At 41.0% G+C, this 27,410-nt stretch overlaps 2 protein-coding genes across 3 annotated transcripts in view; both read left to right on the forward strand.

Moving 5' to 3' along the window:
• The first annotated feature begins 3,095 nt into the window (after nucleotides 1-3,095).
• On the forward strand, nucleotides 3,096-18,439 carry bms1 (BMS1 ribosome biogenesis factor). 2 transcript variants are annotated; one of them, XM_073490155.1, is made up of 23 exons: nucleotides 3,096-3,186; nucleotides 4,166-4,346; nucleotides 4,926-5,116; nucleotides 5,626-5,705; nucleotides 5,910-6,098; nucleotides 6,215-6,357; nucleotides 6,699-6,820; nucleotides 6,966-7,159; nucleotides 7,265-7,407; nucleotides 8,212-8,762; nucleotides 9,500-9,601; nucleotides 10,192-10,343; nucleotides 10,462-10,543; nucleotides 10,811-10,890; nucleotides 11,520-11,711; nucleotides 13,388-13,576; nucleotides 14,075-14,255; nucleotides 14,887-14,945; nucleotides 15,216-15,338; nucleotides 15,697-15,844; nucleotides 16,030-16,205; nucleotides 17,594-17,755; nucleotides 18,011-18,439. In XM_073490155.1, exons 2-23 carry the CDS (start codon nucleotides 4,174-4,176, stop codon nucleotides 18,236-18,238), a joined length of 3,660 nt encoding a protein of 1,219 aa, XP_073346256.1. In that variant the 5' UTR covers nucleotides 3,096-3,186; nucleotides 4,166-4,173; the 3' UTR covers nucleotides 18,239-18,439. The 2 variants fall into 2 exon arrangements, with proteins under 2 accessions (XP_073346256.1, XP_073346257.1); XM_073490156.1 differs by having other exon boundaries at nucleotides 11,523-11,711.
• Nucleotides 18,440-19,325: 886 nt separating this feature from the next.
• Nucleotides 19,326-27,410, forward strand: part of mtr (5-methyltetrahydrofolate-homocysteine methyltransferase) — a 32,512-nt gene continuing 24,427 nt past the window's right edge. Inside the window, exons 1-6 of the mRNA XM_073489440.1 lie at nucleotides 19,326-19,589; nucleotides 21,860-22,071; nucleotides 22,332-22,421; nucleotides 24,231-24,300; nucleotides 24,426-24,518; nucleotides 25,946-26,052. Of these exons, the coding sequence (XP_073345541.1) occupies nucleotides 19,547-19,589; nucleotides 21,860-22,071; nucleotides 22,332-22,421; nucleotides 24,231-24,300; nucleotides 24,426-24,518; nucleotides 25,946-26,052 (615 nt within the window). The 5' untranslated portion in view covers nucleotides 19,326-19,546. The remainder of the gene's footprint in view (nucleotides 19,590-21,859; nucleotides 22,072-22,331; nucleotides 22,422-24,230; nucleotides 24,301-24,425; nucleotides 24,519-25,945; nucleotides 26,053-27,410) is intronic.

Genomic DNA, 27,410 nt, shown 5'->3' on the forward strand with positions numbered 1-27,410 from the left:
ACTGTCAAATTCAAAACATTTATTCTTTTCAGCAACATTTCATGATCAGTAATATTGAACAGTACAGCACCGACACCTTTTCATATTTCTTAACCAATCATCTGCCGTCTGGCTCAGTTCCGTGGCCATGGAGCTGCAGGACTTTGACTTGTAACTGAGTACTTTTTCACCATGATGTTGCTTTTTACTTTAACTGAAGTAAAAGATCACATCACTTCTTCCACTGTGGCAAAGTCACACAAAAATCCAGCTTCTTTTTAATGGCATAAATTAGCAACATAAATGTTTTTAACAGTTCTCAAAATGAATTCAAATGACAAAACCTTCAGTTGATTTTCTTCTGCTGCTGGATAACCTTCCATCGTTCCATCCCTCTGCTATTATCCAGAGCCCTCCATCCGTCTTCTTAATCTTCTTTGGTTCTCACTCCAGATATTCTGAGACCTTTCAGCGGATGTTTGACAAACAAATTGTGCTGAGCATGAATCATGTTTTATGATCTACTTCAGATTTTATGATGCTGCTTGGAAAGTGTCTGGACAGGGTTGTTCTCACCAATCATCTACTGTATAGTCCTGATATATGTTCTTTTTTATAAGTGGAGTCACTTTTTTATGGATGTCGCATTTTGGATTACTGATATACACAAAGATAATGAAGCTCCTTTTTTAAAAATCTTTCAGCCGTGAGCCAATTTACATTTTCTGCATAAAACGTGACCTTTTCTGGTTTCTAGTTCAACTTCCTCTTTAGTTTTGAGATGTCAGGTCACTTTATTGTATTGTAATGAACTGATGACTTATGGGGCGATGCTCGGGTCACGTTTGTCTAAAAGTTGATAGAATTGTTGATTGATTGACGATGAGAATTAGTAAAACAGATGGTTTTAGAAGAAATACAAATAATGTAACATAAAAGAAGGATCAGTGACCTGCAGTAAATACTAATGAACAGCTACTAATCCACTGTCAGTAGTTTGGCTCTGGCTCTGTGTTTCTGAGAGGGTGGGGTTAAATACCAGATGTAGCCAACCAGATGATTACAACGGTTCTAGTATTATTGGAAGGATGGTGAAAATGGATCATCCAAAGGACAACAAGCACTCGATGTTAAAGAGAGGAAGTTCAAAGGCTTTGAGAACAGCTCCGGATATACTGGACTCTTCATAACACCATGCTAATGATAACAGTGATGACAAGACGAGGATGATGATGATGACGGTGATTGTAATTATGATTGTACAAGCTCGGATCCACAAAAGTTGGGATTCTGTGTAAAAAGTAAATGAAATCAGAACGCAGGATATGAACTGTGTTTACTGACAACAGTTTAACAAAGTGTTCATGTAGTAAAATCTTTTATACATTCATGTGTTGACAAAGTGTTGAACCTCCTTGTTGCTCCTGTCCCAACATGTTGAAACGTGTTGCTGCCATCAGATTCAGAAGAAGTATATATTTACAAAAACCACTGAAGCTGATGAGGTAAAACATTGATTACATGTCTTGTATATCAAAAAGGAAAAGGATTAACAGATGATCATATTTAGTTGTGTTCATGTTTTTCTCAGCGTGCGGACGTTTGGGGATTAGTGTTGTAGGATGGAGGTGAAGGAGTGAAGTATTTTCTCATGTTCACTGCCATTAGACTTACTGTTTTATTCATTTTATGTCCTTTGTCACATTTTTTCATCTCTCTTGTGAGTCTACATTTGTGTCCACAGGAATGTAATTTGTCTGCTGGCACCATCTAGTGGCACCAAGTCTTTACTGCAGCTCTGGTAACACTGAATCAAGTTATGTGCTGTTACTGTGAGTACTGTGAGTGAAGTAGATGTTAAACTTGTTGTAATTGCAGAGAGTGTGTGTCCACTGAGGCACAGTGAGGCTTTGCTGCCCACCAGTAGGACACAGAGTTTACCTGACAGCCCCTACGACTTCATGTAAACCGTAACTCCGACGCAGAGAGGGGCTGATGCTGTGTACTGTCTCATTTTATTAGATTTAGGCAGTGCGCAATTGTGAGAGATGATGCTAAAATATGAAAGCCACAGCATAAAGAGGAACTTACAAGTGAAGGAAACAACAGATTTGTGGCTGTGAAGCTTTGAGGCAGCAGTTTGTCAGATGTATCACCTCTGGCCCGGCCCACAGTCCCTGTGAAGGTCTGCCAACCAGCTGAACATTAAACTTCAAGCTCACACAAAGTGGTTTGAGACGTTCAGGACTGCAGAATGTATCGATCTTTTCAATGTCACGTCATAATTCTGATTTCTTTTCTCTTTACTCTTTAATCTCTTCTCTTTGTCTGTTTACTATATTTTACTAATCTTTTTTTACATTCTTGTTCTTCATATGACAGAAGAAACTTTGTCATTGCAGGCAAACAATAACATGATGTTTGGTGATTCTCAGAGGCCAGCAGCAGTAGAATAAACACATAAAACATGATAAAGACAACAACATAGATATGATGAGGTAGTGTCCTCTATCTGCAGGCTGTACACATCGAACAATGAAGGCACTTGGATGAGGCAGGAAACAGTGACAGTATTTAAAGGTATTGCACAACAAATGATATAGTTTATCTTCTTTAATAACTTGTCTTTGTTCAGATTTCTTTTTATTGTTTTGTCTTTTTGTCCAAGGCCAACTCCAGTTTAATGTTAGTTAATATATATCTAAGATATTAAGGAGTGCGCCAACTACTACTACTACTACTACTACTTATTATTATTATTATTATCATTATTATTATTATTATTATCATTATTATTATTATTATCATCATCATCATTAAACGTAAGGTAATCAAATATAAACATCTCATAATATAATATTCTTAATGTATATGTATTTTGTATTAAACACGCATTTGAAGATAAAATAAGTAAATAACATAATATAATAACAAACAGGTGGAAACAGTTTGACCTTTGTTCTCTAACTCTGTGGCCACCGGAGAAGCTTCATGACTTTTCACCGCTCAACAGGCAGAGGGCGCCATTGTACGGGCCCTGTAGCCTGTTACACTCGTGCGGAACCGTATCATAGAATGTTGTTTCCACTCGTCTCACTTACGAAGTGACTCCTCTGTACGCTTCCGGGCCGGAGGTCATGATACACATGTGAGCTCTGAAGAAAACAGGCTCTGACTGGGACCAGACCAGAACTGGGTTAACTTCAGGTACTGCGACTCATAATTTGTGTTTTTGGGAATATTTAACACACGTGTATGTGTAAGATAGCTGTCGTGAAGGAACCGGACTGTGCTAGCTAGCTTCAGTTCTTAAAGGCAGAGAAACAGACATGATGCTAGCTTCAGTTCATACAGGCAGAGAAACAGACATGATGTTGTAAACAGACTGTAGCTTGTTTCATTCTGGTCCCTCACTGGTCACCTTACAATACACACAAAGACAAACACGTGTGTCCCTGCCTGAGAACAAGCCAGCTGAAATACATATCTGATAATCGTTATTCAGAGTATAGTTCAGCAAACTGAATGTTAAAGAGGACACTAAACACTAAACAGCTCATGTTTTAGTGAAACCAAAGGCCTGGCTTTAACATGACAAAATACAATGTTTTCCAATTAATATTTGTTTGTTCATGGAAATTGTGCATGGCTTTGGTTAAGTATTGGCAAAAAAAAACATTATTGTTATTGTGTTAGGATATGACTGTGCATACTGTTGTGCATTATTGTCTCCATATAAAAACTGTCAGTTGTGTGTCATTGATTTTATTATGTGTGTAATTGATTCTGTATTGTTGAGTGGCTGAAGAAGAGAGTACCTCTGATGAATCTATCAATGATTCAAACCTGAAATATGTTGTTGAGTTTTACACTTTTTTAAGGCATTGAGGTAAAGCAAATCCCTGTAACACTTTCAGGTGTTGAATTTTCCGGGTTTTGGAAATTTAGATTCAAATACATCCACAGAGGTGACTTTTCCAAACACCACCATCATTTAATTATCTCTCTCCATTGACATGACAGCCAGGTGTGGACGGTCACACACTTTAGCTTTGAATGTAATAGAAGCAGTCAGAGAGCCTGTCACTGGTTTGTAAACTCTTCCATGCTAGTGCAATTCAGTGCTGTTATAACATGGAAAGTCCCAGTAACTGTATTTTCTACCCGCAAATTGTTTGTGCTCTAGTCGACAGGATGGACGGAAAAGTGAAGGAACAGAAGCGACACCAGCAGAAGCACAGCGGGCCAAAGGTAGAGAAGAAGAAGCTGAGGAAGCAGCAAGGCTCCACAGAGCAGGATGACCGGAAACGCAATCCCAAAGCGTTTGCGGTTCAGTCCGCTGTACGCATGGCCAAGACCTTCCACAGGTCAGTCTGATGCCCAAACCAATATAAGGGAGTGAAACATGTTTGATATCGATGTTTCGGTCCATAAACACACATCTTTTGCAATGATGATGTGTAACAGAGGCAGGATATTTAATAATCACTACCTTCACTTTAATAATTGTAAATTACCACAAGCATATTTTTCTGCATTATATTTGTAAAAACATTTTCATGTCGGTGCACATGACTTGGGCTCTTTTTTTTTTTTTTAAGGAGTAATGTGCACAGTCGTCATAAACATGCACTGATATGTCAACGTCCACTGGACTAAAACAGAGGCTCTGCCTTTTAATGACGTGTTGCTGTTTTGACTCATTGCCTATGAGCTTCAGTGATGATGGCTAATTTCATTCTCCACACATGAGCTAAACAATCTCAGTTAGTTGATTGAGAGAAACATACATACTCAGAATTCATCAACTTTACAGTTAAACTCAACCCCTGATGGCTCTCTTAGGAACAACCCTAACCCCTAATTAAAGTCCAGTATACTAGACTAATAAAAATGTGAGTAATGACCCAAACTGTGTGAAATGACTCTTGTATTTGTTTCTTTAGGGCTCAGGACATAAAGGCCAAAAAGCATCACATCCCTCTTGTAGACCGGACTCCTTTGGAACCCCCTCCGGTTGTGATTGTTGTTGTTGGGCCGCCTAAAGTGGGAAAAAGTACCCTGATCCGCTGCCTGATCAAAAACTTCACCCGACAGAAGCTGGGGGACATATGTGGACCCGTCACCATCGTCTCTGGTAAGTTTTCTTCTTTCATTGATGGGTTAGTGATGCTTCACCTCTATCAAGTGCTGCTGTTGTCATATGTTTGTAGTAAGTCACTCCAGCAGTTTTACAGCTTTATAGATTAGTAGATACAGTTTTTCAGAGATTGGCAAACAAAGTTACATTGACAACAACAAAAATGATGATAAATGTCTTGTTTTTAGAACATTTTCCCATTTTTAATAGCCGGTAAAGCATCATGGCTCCACATGGGTCAGGACTGAAATATTGCAACTATTATTAAAGTGTTTCCCATGAAATGTTATGAGAGAATTCCTGTCGGTTTCACTTCAGACACTTCCAGCTTGTTTGTAGAATAACGTCATGAGCTGCCACACAAACAGGACATTTGGAGAAGAAGCTAACTAACACATTAGGCAATAATTGATCTTTTCATGGCGATCAGTGCATCACGAGGCCATTAACCATAATGTGTCATTATTTATGGTGTTTGATAAGCGACTACTTTTTGTACTCTTTAGGCAAGAAGCGGCGTCTCACTTTCATGGAGTGCAACAATGACATTAATACAATGATCGACCTCGCAAAAGTGGCTGACCTGGTGAGTTTAACAATTCACAGTAAAGTAGCACATTTAATACATGTATGAAAGAGCTGATTACAGTGAGTATCACATAATAAAACATGTCCGTGTACTTTGTGCTAAGCCTGGTGAGTGACAGTCTTCATTCACTTCAGTACTGTAGCTGAATAACTTAATTTGAATAAACTGTTGAGGGATGCATTGTGTTTTTGTTCCCTCCAGGTTTTGATGCTGATTGATGCCAGCTTTGGCTTTGAGATGGAGACTTTTGAGTTCCTCAACATCTGTCAGGTACACGGCTTCCCTCGGATCATGGGTGTGTTGACTCACTTGGATTCATTCAAGAACAACAAGGTACTGAGGAAGACCAAGAAAAACCTTAAACATCGCTTCTGGACTGAGGTCTACCAGGTAAACACACGTTGTTTGATGTAAAGAGTGTTGTACGTTAACTATAACGCGTATGTATTGTGACAGTATGACCTTTTTTAACCCTTTTACATGGATGTTGTGTTTGAACCTGTCAGGGGGCCAAGCTGTTCTATCTGTCTGGGATGGTGTACGGTGAATATCAGATTCAGGAGGTGAAGAACCTCGGCCGCTTCATCTCCGTCATGAAGTTTCGTCCTCTGGTTTGGCAGACCTCCCACCCTTATGTCCTGGTGGACCGGTGAGTAATGAGTATTACGGTAGTTTGCCCCGTTTGTTTGCAGCAGATTTACAGTATTTGCCCTGTGGACTCATTGGACTCATTGGACACAGTGGGATACAAATGACAGACTGGATGTGTCCAAATGTTCTGTTCTGTTTTATGCAAATCAAGAATGTGTTTTATAAGGAGCGCCGCTGATGACTTGTTTGGTCCTGAAAGGTAGCTGGACTGTGACTGTGTCACCATGACTAACAATGTCATGTCAGGGATAAAAAGAAACAACTTCTAAATGTGCTCGTATACTTTTACTTTATACTCGCTCCAACATTTTCTCAATTTCCTGTTCTGCTTTCAAACAGTATGGAGGACTTGACTGACCCTGAGAGGTTGAGAACAGACCCCAAGTGTGACCGGACGGTGTCGCTCTACGGCTACCTGCGGGGGACATATTTGAAAAACAAAGGCCAGGTCCATATCCCAGGTACGTAATCATAGAGCTGGTTACCTTAAAAAACCTTTTGCACTGTACGTCATACTGTCTAAAGCAGAAATGCTCCACATAGTACTGATGGAAGGTCCCTGGAAACATTTACAATCATATATATTTGTGTGTTTTCTCTCTGCAGGTGTTGGAGACTTTCAGGTTGCAGACGTAAACTTCCTGCCAGACCCGTGTGCACTGCCAGATGCTCAGAAGAAGAGAGCGCTGAATGAGAAGGAACGTCTTCTCTATGCACCTATGGCCGGGGTCGGGGGGGTCGTCTACGACAAGGACGCTGTGTATATTGACCTTCCTGCTAGCCACGTCAAACAACAGCAGGTGTGTGTGTGTTTAAGCTTCTGACAGCCTGTTTTTGGTTCAGTAACATGCGTACAACCATTGTTTGTAGCTGGTGTGAAGTGTATTCTTCTCTCCCTCATACAGGAGGAGGTGCGGCCCACCACAGAGCTGGTCCAGTCTCTCATTGACACACATGCCACCCTGGATGTCAAGATGGCTGCCAGTAAGGTGTCTCTGTTCAGCGGCTCTGCCACCCTGGACCCCGCAGACATCGACGAGCAGAGCGGGTGAGACACCTCACAACTCCTCGCTTCGCTTCTTTTCTTCAGATACAGATTACAGTACAGAGCATTATGGAGCTTTTCCATACACGTGCTGGCTCGGCTCGGCTCGGCTCGGCCTTGTCAGCCCAGTGCAGCAGGGATTTGAATTTAATTACAACAGAGCTACCTGCTTGAAAGGGTATCTTCAACTGATGGTGCGTTTGTCTTGAGTAGTGGTCAACTGAGCGGCCGTAAATACTCTTCCTCCATAAAATATTATTGAAGAATCGTTGCAAACAAAGCTGATAAACACATTTAATTTCCTATAAATTCTTCATAGTTAAAGTCCTTCGTTATTAGTTAGCTTAGAGAGCTTAGAAAAATGACAGGAAATGAGATGAGAGAGGGGGATGACAGGCAGGAAGGGCCACAGGTCAGATTCAAACCCTCAGCCTCTGTACATGGGGCGCTACCAGGGAGCCTGGAGCAGAAGCTTTAAGGATAGTTTTCTGCCACATTTTGAATGCATGTCATCAAGGATTCATGCTGTTGTGGGTGTAAAGAGGGATCCTGCCCAGTATGAGGGAGGTGCACCTGCTGAAGTGGCCTCTGAGTGTTTATGTGAGAGATTAAAGGGATGAACTTGAGCCTCTCAATGTGGCTCCTACTTTGTGTTCCTAACTATATGATGTAAACACAAAGCATTCAAATGTTCTACTGCTGCAGATTATATATATCTATCTATATATATATATATATATATATTATCTGCAGCCTTGTATTTGACAGAATGTTAACTTTTCGTGTGTGTGTGTGTGCGTGCAACAGAGAGAAGGAGGGTCTTCAGGAGGAGCAAGTCTGGGACCCTAACACCCAGAGGAAGAGGAGGAAGGTGGTCTTTGCTGAGGAGGAGGAGGAGGGCAGTGATGTCAGTGGCTCCAGTGATGATGATGATGATGATGATGAGAGTGAAGACGGTGACCGGGAGGAGCAAGAAGAGAATGAAGATGAAGATGAGGATAACCTGTCCACTTTTCTCAAAGAGGCTAGAGCCAAATCGGACACCAGTGACAAGAATGTTAGAGAGCCTCCACCAGTGAAGAAACAGAAGCTGGAGGAGAGGAAGGAGGAGGTGCCGGTGTTTGCTGATAGCGAAGACGAGCTGGAGATGAGCGAAGAAGAGGGGGAGGCTGGGAGAGCAGGAGACTCTGGAAACTGTTCGGAAGAGAGTGATGATGATGATGAAGAGGAGGAAGATGATGACGAAGACTCAGAAGACGAATCGATGGAAGAGGAGGATGAAGCAGGTGACGCTACGGTGAAGAAACAATCAGCGAGTGAGGAGGAGGAGGAGGAGGAGGAGGAGGAGGAAGAGCAGGGTAAATAAATACTTCTTCTCTTCTGATGCTGATTCACATTCCTAAAATCAGGGTATGTTTTGTACTAATCCAATGTTTTTCACTTTAAATCTGTAAGTCAGGTGAAGTCTCGTAGTCCACAAAACATTTCTGGAGCTTCACAGCAAAACAGAGTCGCAGCATTCTGCTAAACAACTGAAGCAGCTGGAGACTTGATTTAAAACGGAAAAAAACTAACAAAAAGAAACTCTAAAGCGTCTCCATACAGCTCGTCCTGTATAATCCAAGTCTGCAGAAGCCCTGAAATTCCAAATTGATTTGAGAAGATGTAGTTTACACTGTTTTCACCCCTCAATCTTCACTGTAGCTGTTAAGTTTAAAGTGTTACTTAAGTGTTAGACTTACCCCGTCTGGAGTGGGTGGACGAGCTTGACCACGAGTTGATGGTGTAAATAACGTCATCTCAAATCAATCTGGGATCCCGGGGCTAACCAAGCTTAAAAGCAAGATGATACCGTGGAGCTGTACAGGGACAGTGTGTGTCTGCTCAGATGATACAGAAAGTTTGCTGGAATTCTTTCCCTGTTGAGTAAATATGATACAGACAAGGACTGTAAAGCTTTCATAGGTCAAATAGAGTCTGAAGATAAGACACAAACATACAGGCCATGTTGTGATAATGAAGGTTAGCACCTGGAGGTTCAGTGGTTTTATTCATCATCTCTCAGCTAAGTTCATTCTCCTGTTTCGGTCCACAGGGGCTCTGAGGTGGAAGGACGCTCTGCAGCAGAAAGCATCAGAAGCTTTTCTACGGCAACAAGAAGCTGCTCCGAATCTGAGAAAACTGGTTTACGGTTCAGGTAGCTTTGGTTGCAAGTGTACATAAATCTGTGTTCCTATATAAAGTATGTATGCTAAAGGAAATACCCTGTATATGTGAGGACAATACATCAGGCCCATGAGTTTGTTAGGCTAGCTCTAATTAGTATTACCATAATGTATGTCAGCAGAAGCATATGTCAAAGGTTTAAGGTCATTTAGAAAGAGAAACTTGGTTTGTCCAGCAGAGCTCTCTGACTAGTTTATCTTTACAGTGTAAAATGTCCTGATCATTACACATATTAGTTAAACTACTCTAAAGTATGATCCATTTCTACATACTGTCCATTTAATAAGAGATCTGTATGTTCCAATATTCATGTTTTAGCCATAATACGGTCATTCACACAGCTTCCAGTTTGCTGCTCCTGTAGTATGATTAGCTGTCTGTAGCTCTGTGTCTCCTACAAAACAGCAAACTGCCCAAGTGATAAGCAGAAGCTGTGTATTAAGGCATATTTTGGCATTTTGTAACAAATATCAGAGGCTTTGAATATAAATTTCAAAGCTACATGATATTATGGATCAAGATCTTCAGTGTCTCTTAACAATCATCATTTTTTGTTTTCAGTTGTAGAGGCAGAGGATGAGGAGGATGAGGATGAGGAGCTGGGGGGGCTGTTTCGAGTCAGCCGCCCTCAAAACAGCAAAAAGTTCCAAGCAAACGCAGTCGACTGCTCTCGTTTCCAGCCCGACACCTCCCACAACTGGGACCTGGAAGAGGTACAGTTGTTGGTGATGCACTGGTGTTACAGGGACAGTTCAGAGTGTCTCGAGTTGTTAATGAGCTGTCGATATGAAACTGAAATTTAAATACTTGTTGTCGTGTTTTTTTTTCCAGATGCTGAACTCCATCAGGGACTGCTTTGTAACAGGGAAGTGGGAAGAGGGCCAAGATGCTGCCACACTGCTGAAGGAGGATGGTAAGAGAGGAGAGGAGAACCAGTGTGCTCAGTCACGTACACTCATCAAAATTTTGACTTATGGTAGAAAACATAAACAATTATAACTACTGAATTATTCAGTTTAATGTGAAACCTTCAGTACCAAACAAGTGGGAGGGGCTGAGCAGTTTGGATTTGAAGTATACTGGTGTAACTTTGAGTCCTTTCCGGACTGTTGAAGCACAAGGACCCTGTGGTAGCATCAAGTCCTTCACATACAGTGTGTTGTTGTTTGGTTGTGTCTAGAGGAGCTGTATGGAGACTTTGAGGACTTGGAAACAGGAGAAGTCCACAAGGGACAAACTGGGCAGCAGGATGCAGCTGAGGTAGGTCTCCTGTTTACATAGAATAGATGAATTCAGATCTTTTATCTGATGAGATGTTTCATTCTGGACACACATGTTGAACCGACCAACATCACTATCTCTACACTTTTGCAACTAGTGTGACTAGAGTTCCTACCTGACTTCTCCCAAAAGATGCGTCCCTTAAAGAATATGTGCACATACAGTTTGTATTTGGAAGGTTTTAAAATTAAGTTAAGTCAAGTTATGGAAGCTGGATCTTTTGATCTAAAAGGAAAATGTTAAATGCAACATAAAGAAGATGTCAGCATGTTTGTTTTTTTAATCACTTGTTGTGATATTGACTCTGCTTTAATCATTATTGTGTCAAGTGTGTGCAAACCATTTATTTCCACTGACTGACTGACAGTGAAACATTATACAATATTTCTGTTTGGTAAGAATGTAGTTTTGATATCAGTAGTGGATTCTGTGTTTGTTCTACTGTTCCAGATATAAAGTAACATCTGTCCCACTAGAATATGAGTACCCCACCAAACTGTAATTTCCTCTCTGCCTGTTTCAAGAAGATCACTTTTACTTCAGTTTGTCATTATTATCTGTTGATTGTCTCAATTGGATGATGTTTTGATTCTGCACCTTGTCACCAGCAGGACAGTGAGAATGATGACCATGATGATGAAGCTGAAGAGAGACTGGTGAAGGTGGATGATGACGAGGTCCAGAAGAACAAGCGTATGGAGAAGAAACGCAGGCTTAAGGAGCGATTTGATTCAGAGTATGATGATGGGGATGCCACTTACTTCGATGACCTGAAGGAGGAGATGCAGAAACAGGCGGAGGTACCACAGCTGGTTCAGGCCTTCTGTAAAGACGTGTTCTGTAAAGACATGTTCTATAGAGACATGTGCTGTAAAGATGTGTTCTGTAAAGACGTGTTCTATAGAGACGTGTTCTATAGAGACGTGTTCTGTAAAGACGTGTTCTGTAAAGACGTGTTCTATAGAGAAGTGTTCTGTAAAGACATGTTCTATAGAGACGTGTTCTATAGAGACGTGTTCTGTAAAGACATGTTCTATAGAGACGTGTTCTGTAAAGACGTGTTCTGTAAAGACGTGTTCTGTAAAGACGTGTTCTATAGAGACGTGTTCTGTAAAGACGTGTTCTGTAAAGACGTGTTCTATAGAGACGTGTTCTGTAAAGACGTGTTCTATAGAGACGTGTTCTATAGAGACGTGTTCTGTAAAGACGTGTTCTATAGAGACGTGTTCTGTAAAGACGTGTTCTATAGAGACGTGTTCTGTAAAGACGTGTTCTATAGAGACGTGTTCTGTAAAGACGTGTTCTGTAAAGACGTGTTCTATAGAGACATGTTCTATAGAGACGTGTTCTATAGAGACGTGTTCTATAGAGACGTGTTCTGTAAAGACGTGTTCTGTAAAGACGTGTTCTGTAAAGACGTGTTCTATAGAGACGTGTTCTGTAAAGACGTGTTCTATAGAGATGTGTTCTGTAAAGACGTGTTCTGTAAAGACATGTTCTATAGAGACGTGTTCTGTAAAGACGTGTTCTATAGAGACGTGTTCTATAGAGACGTGTTCTATAGAGACGTGTTCTGTAAAGACGTGTTCTGTAAAGACGTGTTCTGTAAAGACGTGTTCTATAGAGACGTGTTCTGTAAAGACGTGTTCTATAGAGATGTGTTCTGTAAAGACGTGTTCTGTAAAGACATGTTCTATAGAGACGTGTTCTGTAAAGACGTGTTCTATAGAGACGTGTTCTGTAAAGACGTGTTCTATAGAGACGTGTTCTGTAAAGACGTGTTCTGTAAAGACGTGTTCTGTAAAGACGTGTTCTATAGAGACGTGTTCTGTAAAGACGTGTTCTGTAAAGACATGTTCTGTAAAGACGTGTTCTATAGAGACGTGTTCTGTAAAGACGTGTTCTGTAAAGACGTGTTCTATAGAGACGTGTTCTGTAAAGACGTGTTCTATAGAGACGTGTTCTGTAAAGACGTGTTCTGTAAAGACGTGTTCTATAGAGACATGTTCTATAGAGACGTGTTCTATAGAGACGTGTTCTATAGAGACGTGTTCTGTAAAGACGTGTTCTGTAAAGACGTGTTCTATAGAGACGTGTTCTGTAAAGACGTGTTCTATAGAGATGTGTTCTGTAAAGACGTGTTCTGTAAAGACATGTTCTATAGAGACGTGTTCTGTAAAGACGTGTTCTATAGAGACGTGTTCTGTAAAGACGTGTTCTATAGAGACGTGTTCTGTAAAGACGTGTTCTGTAAAGACGTGTTCTATAGAGACGTGTTCTGTAAAGACGTGTTCTGTAAAGACATGTTCTGTAAAGACGTGTTCTATAGAGACGTGTTCTGTAAAGACGTGTTCTGTAAAGACGTGTTCTATAGAGACGTGTTCTTTTTTGGGTGCTTTTGCCCTCATAGTAATTAGATTCATATGTTCTTGGCTTTTCTCTAATAATATTTAATGATCATATTTCCTGTCCTCAGCTGAACCGGGCAGAGTTTGAGGACGTGGATGATGAGACCAGAGTGCAGTACGAAGGCTTCCGACCAGGAATGTACGTCAGATTAGAAATCCCCTCCCTACCCTGTGAGTTTGTCACAAACTTCGATCCCCACTATCCCATCATCCTCGGAGGTCTGAGCTCCGGCGAGGGCAACGTAGGATACCTGCAGGTATGTGCACTGGTTTCATGTGTGTTCTGACATGGGCACTTTGTTTGCTCATGATTAGTATGAACTGTAAATGTCCATGAGGTTGCTAATTGTTACATCTTCTTTAGGCTTCTTTCACAACAAAGCTGATTTAAATGGAGACGAACATTAATCTGCACCTTTATTCCTGCTTATAATCATTTTCATTATTTGTTATGAAACACAAAATGTGCTACTGGGTGGACCTAAATTATTTGCTGGTGCACTTAAGTGCAAAAGTAAGGCACACCAGTGCAACCAGTATAAAAGTGAATCTGGAGCTCTGAATAGGATACAATCAAATAACGGCTGCTCGTGGCTCCTGTATCAGACATTATTAGTTTATTTTATGTGGTTGCTGCTTCTTGCAGAGAGTAATCCCTGTCCTGATATGAGAAATACCCCTACATTTCCCCCTAGATTTTCTCAGTATCATTTCAAAATGGTGAGCACATATCTAAAACTGTGTGTCTGTGTCAGATGCGACTGAAGAAACACCGCTGGCACAACCGCATCCTGAAGACACGGGACCCCCTCATCCTGTCATTAGGCTGGAGACGCTTCCAGACCATCCCCCTCTACCACATCGAGGATCACAACGGACGCCACCGCCTGCTCAAATACACACCACAGCACATGCACTGTGGAGCCTCCATCTGGGGTAAGACACAGTTTAAAAACGCTTCATTGTTGACTGATGGTGTTCAGGGTTGAATTGGATTTCTTTATGGACCTTAAGTAGATTGTATATCAAATGGTCATGTTTACATGTACATAATGATACTAGCAGCGTTTTTGTCTTTGGTTTTGTTTTCCCACTTTGCAGCATTGAGTCTAAATATTGTCCATGTGTCTTTACATTAGTGAAGATTCATGTGTTTTCTTTAGTTGCAGTGTGTTTAGCTCCCAGGCCCGACAGACACGTCTGATAGGATCAAATCTGCTGATATTTCGTCCACTCTGATACATCCGTCACACGATATAATCAGATTATACTGTTAACGCCTACTTTACACACAACACTGCCTTACTAAGATTATTAATGATGGATTGATTATTGCTGCACTAGTTACTGCATTCATTAACTTGTATGTATTGTTTTTAAGTGGTAGAAACAAAGGGTTAAGTCATCTATGATGCATTGGCTCTGTAAAGTCAGCAGAAGTTATGACTTTCTTATAAAGAGACTTTTATTCCAGGTCTGTTGAGAAGCAATGTTCACAGTCTTGTCTCTGATGATCAGCTCTGTCTGATAATAATAATACATGTTCTGACTCTTTGTCTCACTGAAGGTCCTGTCACACCGCAGGGCACCGGCTTCTTAGCTGTGCAGTCAGTAGCAGGAACTAAAGTAAGTCAGTTATTCACAAAAGTTACAGCAGTGAAGATGAGAGTGAACATTTGGTTCAATTCAAAACTTAAGAACGTTGTCAGTTTAGCAAATGGCAACAGAAAATAGCAAAATGGCAATAATACTTTACAATACTATACAATACTTTTACAATTTAACTGTCATGTGGCTCCGAGTCTAAACACAGCTGTATAAATGATTCATGTGGAATTATGTGTTAAAGGCTTTTGGGTGATATTTAGTTTCTAAATTCCTGTTTTCTGTCTGCAGGCTAGTTTCCGTATTGCAGCCACAGGAGTTGTCCTGGACCTGGATAAGTCTGTGACTGTAGTGAAGAAGCTCAAACTCATTGGTTACCCCTACAAGATCTTTAAGAACACCTGCTTCATTAAGGTAGGGAAACTTTTATTTACTTCAGTCTATCCTTTAGGTATCTCAGTTAGTATGACCCCAAAAATAGGTTTAGCTACATGTGATTGATCAATTATGTGAAAAACTCCACATAATAGTTATTATTTGCTCTAGAGACTCTTTACTTGGAGGCTGATCAGCAGCATAGTTAACAAACAAGGTGGCTCTTGTTGTCTCCCATAAGAGACAGCTGTCTTGGATTAAAGAAACTACGTAAAAAATATCCTTGTCACAAAAATAACAAAGCTGACAGAACTTGACTCAGGCCAGAGTTTTGATGAAAAAAACTCATCATTAATACTTCTTGTGTTTTGATTGAACTCTCTCTGTGTGTTTACAGGGCATGTTCAACACAGTGTTGGAGGTAGCTAAATTTGAAGGTGCGTCTGTCCGGACAGTATCAGGGGTCAGAGGTCAGATCAAGAAGGCGCTGTCGACACCACCTGGAGCTTATAGAGCCACGTTTGAGGACCGCCTGCTTATGAGTGGTGAGTGTCTGTTTGTGACTGTACTGCTTACATTTGGTAAAAGTTACTGTCATCTTTATTAATCTTTATTTTATAGTCATTATGCAAAGGTGTAGGAATACATTTTACAATGATATGTTGCCTCTGAAGGACCTGTCTGTATTAGTCTTGATGTGTTTGGTTCTGTGTGACCTGTTGTTGTGCAGACATTGTGTTCCTGCGCTCCTGGTATCCAGTGACTGTTCCTCAGCTCTACAACCCTGTCACCTCTCTGCTGCTGCCTGTCGGGCAGAAGGATGGCTGGGCGGGCATGAGGACCCTGGGGCAGCTCAAACATGACCTCGGCATCCGCAACAAACCCAACACAGACTCTCTGTACAAGGTAGCCTCAGCCTGACAGACTTCTCAACACCTCAGCTGATAGGAAGGATTAAAGAGTAACTCTACCAATGTTACACATCGAAGGTCTTGGGGAGTACTACTGACTGTGTCAAAGAAGGAGTAAACTGCATGTAGTCTGATTAATTGCCTTCAGTAGTGTCACTCAGTGGCTAAGCTGCATTGTGGGTAATATAGGCAGCAGGTTTTGAAAAGGAATGCATGGAATGAAAAAGGTGATATCTCTGGTTCAACAGTGTTATAGGAGTGCAATGATAGACCAGTGGACTGCTGTTTAAAACCTGGTGCTTACATTACCCACAATGCAACTTAGCCACTGAGTGACATCACTTGAGGCAGTTTATCATATCACAGGCTTTTTACATATGTAGTAGTACTCCCCAAAACTTGTAAACACAATTTAATGTGTGAAGTTGGTGGAGTTGCCCTTTAAGAGCAGCGTGTTGCCCTTAGTGATGCAGCTCATTCCAGAAGGTTTCAGGTCAAAAATGTGATCAAATGAAATGATTACACAGAAAATGAATCACCAAAATGTTGATCGTCTCTAATCATTTCAGTCGTTTATCAAACACGTTTTTCTTGCATTTAATAGACAAACACTAACCTGAAAAAATAGAGTTTAATGATAAATTATCATTGGTCATATATTTCATTGTGCATTTGTGTCTGTGTCTGGGTAGATATGTGTAGGGGAGAAAAGGGTTTGTTGTCAGGTGGGTTTGTATTTATGTTCATTAGATGTCCCTAGAGGGCGCTGATTAAAAGCTGCTAACAAAAAACAAAATCCCAGTTGGGGATGTTTGTCACATGTCTTCAGGCTTGGTAGTCAGATGTGACACTATGTGTCACTGATAGTGACTGACTGACATCAGTGTGAGATGTGTGTTATTGTTCTCGGTTTTGTTTGTAATATTCTTAAATAGCATAAAAGATTGCACTTATAGGAATGAACTTTCCTGTTTATGTTCTCTTTATGTGTTCTTAAATTCATTTTAAAGATTGCCTACATTTCTTATTTCTCATTAACGTAAAAGGACAGCTAAACCCATAGTGTGAGGCTACCTGACCCACGATGGGGATGGTAGTCACAAATGAACAAGATGTAATTAACAGCTATCTTTGACCAAAATAAGCTTAAGGAAAGTAAAGTCACTCCATTCCTACCTGACACTTTAGGCCTCCATGGCACATTTAAAAGGTAATCTATGAATGATTGAAGAATTGTAATTCTAAGTAAAAAGTGTAACTCTGTATTCCACTTCATTTGTGTTGAGTTGTTATACAGTTAAAGTATCTATCAACCTGTACTTCACACAACAGCTCCTCTAAATCCTGACCTGATGTGTGAATATCCATTCCCTTCCCTTCCAGCCGGTGGTCCGAGCCCAAAGGCGCTTCAACCCCCTCCACATCCCTAAGGAGCTCCAGAAGGCTCTGCCCTTTAAGAGCAAGCCCAAACAGCAACAACCCAAAGGAAAGACGCCTAGAGATCTCCAGAGACCCACCGTGATCAGGGAGCCTCACGAAAAGAAGGTGAGCAAAACCTGAATCTACAGCTGCTCATTATCTTTAATTAGGAGTGAGCACTAATGGCCCTCAACATAAAAAGTATTGTTTGTTCAGATCTCAACATTGACGTATCATCATTACTTAAAGAATGATGGCCACACTGTGCAGACTAGACCCAGTCTGTTGTGGATTCTTTACTGACCAGATGACCTTGGACTTCTCTCTGCACTACAACATGACTTTATCTCTAAATACTGTTTTTCTCACCCATTCCTTCAGGTGGCAGCTCTGCTCCATGCCCTGACCACAGTCCACCACAACAAGAGGAAGAAAGCCCGCACGGTGCAGCACGCAAAACACAAGGAGTTCCTGCAGCAGAAGGAGAAAGAGGAGGAGGCCAAGCTGAAGAGGCACAAGGAGGCCCGTAAAAAACTGTACCGCGTCATGGGCCAGATGGACCAGAAGAAGCAGAGGTCCAGTCTGAAGGGGGCGCCCCAGGACGACTAACTCCCTGTATCTGGACTCATGAGGCAAACCTCTGCAGACTGTGACTGAGATGCTTGATCTGCTCTTTGGACTGTTAGCATGTTTCAGAAGTTTGGCAGGTTAATTTTTGTTGTATTTTTTCTAGATTTTTTCTAGCTGTGATGGGAAAAGTAAAATGACTTTTGGGCCTTGTTTTAATAAAACACAGTAATGACTGCACAACACTGTGTTTCTCTCTATCATTAACTTTACAGATGATCCCATCAAGGTTTAGCCCTTTTCAAGTTGAAGTGTTCCAACTTCTCCAACATCTGCTTTAGCTTCGAAGGCTTTCATATAATTCTAAGCTGGTGTGTTATGAGTACATTACAAGAATTATTCAGTTTTGTATCGTCAAGGGCCTCGTTGCCTAAAGTTGTGCTGGTACTTTTAGGTCTGCCTGTTTACATACTGTACAGTGAAACTGTCGTCTGGGATTTATTTAAGTTTTCTCCTGATAGTTGGTGATTTCACAGGTGATCTCAGCATGTCATGAGAGAGAGAGAGCATCTTGAAACAATTACAATAATTTCCATTGTTGATTAATCTGTTGATTATGTTCTCACTTGATTCTTCAGTTGTTTGATCCATGTAATGTCAGGGAGTAGTGAGAAATGTCCATCAGTGTTTCCCAAAGCCCGAGATGACCTCCTCAAATATTTTGTTTGGCCCACAACCCAAAAGATTCTCAGTTTAATGTCAGAAAGGGAAAGAAACCAGAAGGTATTCATGTTCAAGAAGCTGGAATCAGTGTTTCAGATCAATTTCAACTCTCTCTTTTAAAACATTACTCAAACCTACTAATCAATAATCATAATAGTTGGTGAACAGTTGAATAAAAAAAATAAGTCAAGAGTCAAAATAAAAGTGTAGTTATTAACGCTCTCCTCAGAATTTTCTAAATTTTAGGATGGTGTTTACTTTTAATGGGATATTTGAAAATATGATGTTCAGGATGTCACAGTAATAAAAACACATGTTGTTTATTGACAAGAGATGGAGGAGAAAACACATCATCTGTAGTCAGACTGAGATTAACACAATATTCAACACACTCACTTTTACTTACTTTCTTTTGAATGTCACATTGTAAGAGTCTAACTTCTCAAATCAATCGATACCTCAACTGTCGTGGTAAAGCTTTTATTTTGAAGGACTCAGGTCGGAAGTGCATGTCGGGTTCTGACCGTCCGCTGGCGAGACAATAAGAGTCCAGTCTGCTGTGAAAGTTAGCGCTGCAGGATTATCCGCTCGGTCTTCACGCGGGCTTTAAGGCTGCTTCTTCACGAGATGGCTCCGACCAACGTGATCCGTCAGTTCTCCTCCGGAGCCGGTAAATATTCTGAGCTGTCCGCCGGTGACAGTTAGCTGTTAGCCTGCAGTGCTATGATCTCTGTGGGTCCACTTCAAACCACGTGTGTGTGTGTGTGTGTGTGGCAAGTTATAGCAGCTAACTGTAACATGTAACCGGATGTGACAGTTTATTGTATGCAGAATTCAGCTGACTGAGCAGCGTTACAACACGAAGTCCAGAGCAGGTCTGATCTGTGATACAAGTCCAGCAGGAAACAATGTGGCAGAGCAGGTCTGAGCTGTGTGATGAGGGACAGACACTGTTCAGATGTGAGTCTGTTACAATTCACCTCACTGTGTCTGAACTCAGGAGAGGAGATAGTAGATGGTAGAACAGTTGGGGTCAGCAGGAGAACAGAGGAGCCAGTGAAGGCTTGATAAAAACAACAGGTGGTCAGTGGGTGTAGAGGGAGAGCAAATCTGGGGGAGGCTTTGGGTTAATTACTGAACATGTATAGTTAATGATTCTCTCCTTTTGGACACATTTTCACTGTGTCCTATCTTTTAAGTGTGTGATCAGTCAGTCACTTGATAAAATCCCTCTTGCCATCAGACAGCTGCAGGACGAGTGTGTGTGCAAACTGAGGTTCAAGGAAGGGATGTTCCAAATAATTCATCAGGTGGCCAAAGTATGAGGCAATACTGGCTCATCACAACTCAGAAACCGTACTGACATTACACAGTTTCTCCACCAGAGAGCGATGACACGCTGTAAAATATCCTGATTAACACTTGTCTTTCCAAGGGTTACACATCTAATGGATTCTTTTAAAAATGGCAATTAAACAATAAGTCACCACAATGAAAAAAGTGGAATGAAATTTAGAAATACTGAAAAAAGACAGACTCACTAAAGACCCACTCAAAACTCACTCAAAACTCATTAAAAACTCACTCAAGACCCACTCAAAACTTACTCAAGACCCACTAAAAACTCACTCAAGACCCACTAAAAACTCACTCAAGACCCACTAAAAACTCACTCAAGACCCACTAAAAACTTACTCAAGACCCACTAAAAACTCACTCAAGACCCACTAAAAACTCACTCAAGACCCACTAAAAACTCACTCAAGACCCACTAAAAACTCACTCAAGACCCACTAAAAACTCACTCAAGACTCACTCAAGACCCACTAAAAACTCACTCAAGACCCACTAAAAACTCACTCAAGACCCACTAAAAACTCACTCAAGACCCACTAAAAACTCACTCAAGACCCACTAAAAACTTACTCAAGACCCACTAAAAACTCACTCAAGACTCACTCTCCACTGGTCGGACTGACACTGAGCCCCACATGTTCAGAAACTGACTCTCTCATGTGTTGTAATGTGACAGTGTGGACAAGTGTTTTTGAAAACATTTACCTTTTCCTCGGCAAAAAAATCATTACATGTGCAAGTTGCTTTTTAAAGGTTTAGAAAATCAAATTGTCTTGAGTGATGATGAGTTAAAGTCTATAAAGGCAGAATCTCAAACTTTTGTTTAAATCCGACCCAGTGTGGGAGCCTTCATGACGTCTTGAACCTTGGCTCGAGGCTGTAACTAAAACAGTTCTTGGTGCTTCTCTGCACCATGGACTGATGGGCTGTTGAGACGCTGGAGCAGTGTGTCGAACTTAAGTGCTTAAATGTGGTGACCAAGTTGTGTCGTAGAGTACATAAAAGTTGCTGTTGAATGTTTATCCGCCCAGTCTGATCCTAACTTTGCCACCAACCAGAATAAAGGGCAGAGGATGTTGAAGACGCTGATGGCAGGCAGGAGTCTGTGCACAAAAGATGGTATTAATTTAAAAAATCTAATTGAATCAGAAGCTAAAATGAACCCCCGGAAATGTAACAAAATAATGTCAAATGATAGAGAAGGCGAAGAAACAAACTGCCTCACAGCAAGCTGCCACCTACTCTGCTGTAAATGAGGTTTTAGTTGACGACACATTGATATTATATTCAGTCGATATACAGTTTATATCGGGAACGTGCGTGATTAGTCGACTATGTGATTAAATGTTGCTACCCTCCTTAATTGGCACCAGAAATACGTGTTGGTTATTCAATTCAAATGTTAGTCCTTTTAATGTTGTGGCTGATTGGTGTATATATACATATGTCTTCATTTTTTCCTATTGCATATCATCACTTAGTTATTTGCAATTCAAGTATGTTTTCTAGCCGCTTGCATTTTTCTTTTCTTTTGCAAACTACCCATCCCAGATACATTATGAGTCCCATTTATTTTCTTTCCAGGATGCAGATGTCCATTAGAGTCTGAGCTGCAAGCAGTGCTGCAGCAAAGGATCATGGTCCTGGACGGTGGTATGGGAACTATGATCCAGCAGCATAACCTTGAAGAGGAAGACTTCAGGGGGGACGAGTTTAAAGAGCACCCTCTTCCACTGAAGGGCAACAACGACCTTCTCAGTATCACACAGCCCGATATCATTTATAAAATACACAAGGTACTTCATCCAGAGCCGTCTGTTCACCCACACAGCTTTGGCTTACTCACCGTGTTGTCATTGTGAGGTATCTGTCTCTGAGATTTCTTCCGCCACCCCATTACAAATGAAGTGGATGGAATTTTGTTTGTGTTGCCCAAAGCAATGCAGAATAAGACTTGACAATCTCAAAGTTGTCACTGTGAAATACTATCTACTGAGAGAATAGTCCCAATGCAAACTGTGCACAGTGTCTAACCTTTGCCCTCCTCTGTCTGAAGGAGTACCTGCTGGCTGGTGCTGACATCATAGAGACCAACACATTCAGTGGCACTTCCACCGCCCAGGCCGACTATGGACTGGAGCACATGGTATGATGCGTGACCCTGCTCTCACCCTGCTAGACCACTGTGGACCTCTGTGGACCACTCATGCACTTAAGTTGTAGTAGAGACAAAGGTCAAGTACACAGACTGACTGGAGTTAACTAATTGACCACTGATGAAGGCACTTCCTTGAACTGTACCAACCCACATTTCCACATGCAGCTGTTCACTCTTCTGTCATCTCCACCTAAACCACGTTACATCCCTGTACCCAGCAGGCGTGGCTGAGACACAGACCCACTTCTCTTAACAAACTTAATTCCTTTTTAGATGAACAGACAAGACATCTATTTGTCTATTTTTCACTATTTTGCAGTTGCTTTGGCTCCATTTTCACAACATAGTGTAACTTTGAATGCAACACCTACTATATCAATTTGGCCTAAAAACAAGTCGGCACACAAAATCAGAACATCTGTATCAAATCGGGTAAAAGATCACACAGCAATGTATTACATAGTTTGACAACATGGTATACAAGCTGTTTTATTGCTGAATTTTTCATCATTCTGAGGAACTGGAGGTAAAATGGTCCTTTTTTAAATAATTCTCATCAAAACAAAGTACAGTGGTCATTTATGGAGCTAGAACAGTTAGTCAATTTTGACATTGAAAATAGAATTTGGCCTTGAAAAAAGAAATAACCCAGACTGAATAAGGAACCATTGGCATTAAAACATTGAAACACATTTATTTTTAAACAGTTCCACTAAAATATTGTGGCGGTACTGTCAGTAAAATGCTTACAGGCCAGTCCAACCTACATAAAAATATATATAAAAAACATGTAAATCTAGGGGGAATGCAATTTAAGGGTAATGATGTTCCCAGTGAGTCAGGAACAGATTCAGAATGAGGGTGAGAGCCAGCTGTGTGTCATTTCCCACCTCTTTTAAGCCTTCACAAAAGGGTGTCATCACACCATGACTGGCTGGGAGGGAAATGCTCCAAGCTGCTTCCACTCCTCAATCAGGAGTCAGTCTCCCCACCCTGCACACAGGTGATCTGAATCCCCTGCACTTAGTCTTAAGGGATTTTGGAAAATCAGCCCAAAACAAAGAAAGACCGACCTAACATTAGCTATTAATGCTAACATTAGCTCACATTAGCTATGATTGCTGACATTAGCTAATGTTATAGCAGTATACTTGTGATTTTAGAATTTCAGGCGCAATCATGGAAGGAAGGTGTGTGTTACCTTAGGGTTCCAATAAAACCTTCTTTTTTTAATACAGATGTTTCATTGCCATTGGTTCTTCTTTCAGTTCAGTTTCCAGTGACAAAATGTATTGTCACTGTCCTAGCCCCATAGACGTTGCCATACATGGTGTAATGACATTCAGGAGAGTGCATACCTCGGCCAAGACCCAACATTCTCCTTCTAATTTAATCAATTCTAATCCAATATCCAATAAAACAAATTTAAATCCGCTAGATCTTGGTTTTTATTAGGAACCCTGGATCCGTCCCTTTATCCGGATCTGCACCAAAAGTTAATGGGCCTGTTCTGGGCTGGGACCCATCCTCCATCCAAGTTTCATGGAAATTGGTTCAGTAGTTTTTGTGTAATCCTGCTGACAAACCAACCAACCAGCATACAAACAAACAAACGGACGCGGTGAAAACATAAACTCTTTGGTGGAGGTAATTAAATTATTGGTTGAGGTTTTTATTGCAATTTGTTCTTCAAGATAAGGCTATTTCCAGGTGATTATAATCATAAAAAGATTATAAGGCAGGTTGTCACCAGCTCATTCTTTATAATGCACACGTGTTGTTGTGTCTGTTGTGCAGGCTTATCGCCTCAACAGGGCATCTGCAGAGTTGGCAAGGAGGGCAGCCGACGATGTCACCAAGCAAACTGGTAAGATGAATTTTTAGTGTGACAGCAGCACATTGCTGTCCAGTAGATAAATGTCCAGTCACTGATTCTTAGGGATTTCCTTATGTGTGCAACCTTAACTGTAATCTTTGTGTGTGTCTTATCAGGATGTAAACGCTATGTGGCTGGAGCAGTGGGTCCCACCAATAAAACCTTGTCTGTATCTCCATCTGTGGAGAGACCTGACTTCAGGAATATCAGTAAGATGACTCAACAGTTTCTTTTGTCTCTATGCATTGTTGGACACAGTAAAGTGTATGATTGATTTAGGAGGGCAAGAGTTGGACAGGGACCCGGGACATGCAGGAGATTATTGATAGGTACCGCTTCAGGAGCCACAGAGTTTCGAGCAGCCGACCTACAAAGAGAGAGAGAAACACACATGATAGATAAGATTTACTGTTGATTATAACACTTAACTTTGACCCACTAAGTGGTCACAGTAGTTCAGTATGTTATTGGCAGTGTTTAAATATCATAGTAACTGTATGAATGGTGGTTAGTGTTGTTAGTTGTTTACATTACATGTTGACCCTACTGTCCTGTGACTGAATCTCTGTTGTCAGGTCTCAAGTAGTTAGCGTAGCTTTGCTGTTTCAAATATTGTATTTTCATACATTAGAGTAGCAGAATCTCTGTCAAAGTCCAGCTGACTACATTTACTTCCGTTTCAATGTATCAACGTTTGGGTAAGCAGATATGAGACCAAATTTGAACTAAACAAAGAGGAAGTGGCAGAATATTAGAAATACCTGTCAATGTAATACAGTCCAGTACAACAAAAACACCACCTACAACTGCAGTAATAATGATACAGGTGAAAAAAAGCAATATTCCAGCACACACCAGGATGCGAATGACACTGTTTTATAATTACAGTAACAGTTACATTAAAAACAAGAAGGAGCGAACTACACGTTTCTCTTGTAGCTTCATGCGTAATTTAAAAAAAAATAAATGGATCTACTGTGGTTTGCCCTGCACTGACTACACCAAGAAGAGAAGCACTGCTGTTCATGGGGTATCTTCTGTTTTAAAGATATAGTTAAATTACCTCTCTGACATGATGCATAGTGTGCAGAGACTCTGCATGCTCAAAGCTGGTGCAACTCTGTCTCTTTTCTGGCAGGCTCACAGAAGGGATAGAGCAAAATAAAATGAGAGAGGAAAATAAAGCATTCTCATCAACTCTGGTGTGAATAATTGAGGAAGACACCGTAGTAACGCTGCATTAACACAGACTTTTTATCTCTCCTCTCTGGCAGCGAACACAATACACAGACGGTCAGTAGCCTGACTATTATGTTGCAATCTGAATTTATTCAGAAACTTTAAAGGGTGACTAATGCATCCCGAACAGCATGCGCTTTTCTTTGGCTACTGCAACATGCTGGTACTTGTCCTAAACACTCACTCCCTCAATACGACATGTATTCTCAGTTGGAGCAGCAGACATTTTGATGTGACAGTAGAAAAAGCACAGTTGTTACTAATACACTTGATGATGGCTGAAATCCATTTAGCTCCTTCATTGTTTGAAAAATGCCCCCAACTTACAAACGAGTATCATTGCAATGTAATGTACAGTATGTAATTGCATTCACGGAAATATGTGTGTCTCCCTCAGCATTTGATGCACTTGTTGAAGCCTACACAGAGCAGGTCAGAGGTCTATTAGATGGAGGTGCAGACATCCTTCTGGTGGAAACCATCTTTGACACTGCCAACGCTAAGGTAGCTCTCCCCTGATTGGCTTACACGTTAAATAATTAATGTCATTCCTTTTGTGTGGTTTTGTATGAAAGCAGTAATTACAGAAAAGCTAAAGTTGAGAGAATGAGGTTTAAATATCTCAGGCTAACTGGGTATACTGTAACAGATGCCATCTAATTTTGTTATACAGTGCCTATAAAAAGTAATCACCCTATCTTTTATTGCTGTTATAAAGGGAGTCATGGTCAATATAACTTGGCAAAACCTCTTTAATGTTAAAGTGAAAACAGATTTCTACAAAGTAATGTCAGTTAATTAAAAATGAATAATGTAAAATAAGTGACTATGTAAGTAAATCAGTATTTAGTAGATGCACCTTTGACCTCAATCACAGCACAGAGTCTGTGGATAGGTCTCAGTCAGTCCTGCACATCTGGATGCTGCAATTTTACTCCATTCTTCTTTGTAAAACTGCTCCAGCTCTGTCAGGTTGGACAGGGATCAGGCGTGAACAGCCCTTTTCAAGCCCAGCCACAAATTCTCTATTGGACTGAGGTCTGGGTTTTGACTCAGCCACTCCAGAACATTCACCTTGTCGTCTTTAAGCCATTTCTGTGTGGCTTTGGCTGTTTGCTTCGGGTCATTGTCTTGCTGGAAAATAAATCTTCTCCCAAGTCGTGGTTCTCTTGCAGACTGAATCAGGTTGTCCTCCAGGAGTTCACTATATTTTGCTGCTTTCATTTTCCCCTCTACCTTTACAAGCCTTCCAGGGCCTGCTGCAGAGAATCACCCCCACAGCATGATGCTGCCACCACCAAGCTTCATGGTGTGGATGGTGTGTTTGTGGCGATGTGTAGTGATTGGTGTCTGCCAAACATAGCGTCTAGTCTGATGGCCAAAAAGCTCCATCAAAGAACCATCTTCCGGTTGAACTTGGGGTCTCTCACATGCCTTTGGATGAACTCTAGTCGAGATTTAATGAGCTTTCTTCAACAGTGGCTTTCTCTTGTCCACTCTCCCATAAAGCTTTGACCGATGAAGAACCCGAGCAACAGTTGTTTGTATGCAGAGTCTCTCCCATCTCAGCTGCTGAAGCTTTTAACTCCTTCAGAGTAGTCATAGGTGTCTTGGTGGCCTTCCTCACTAGTCTCCTTCTTGTCACTCAGTTTGTGAGGATGGCCTGCTCTAGGCAGATTTACACATGTGCCATATTGCTTCCATTTCTTAATGATGGATTTAACTGAACTCTGGGGGATGTTCAGTGACTTCAGTGAATGTTTTTGTATCCATCCCCTGACTTATACTTTTCAATAACCTTTTCACAGAGGTGCTTGGAGTGTTCTTTTGTCTTCATGGTTTAATTGTAGCCAGTAATACTG

This window comes from Pagrus major, chromosome 20, assembly GCF_040436345.1.
Source record: "Pagrus major chromosome 20, Pma_NU_1.0".
Classification (NCBI taxonomy): Eukaryota; Metazoa; Chordata; class Actinopteri; order Spariformes; family Sparidae; genus Pagrus; species Pagrus major.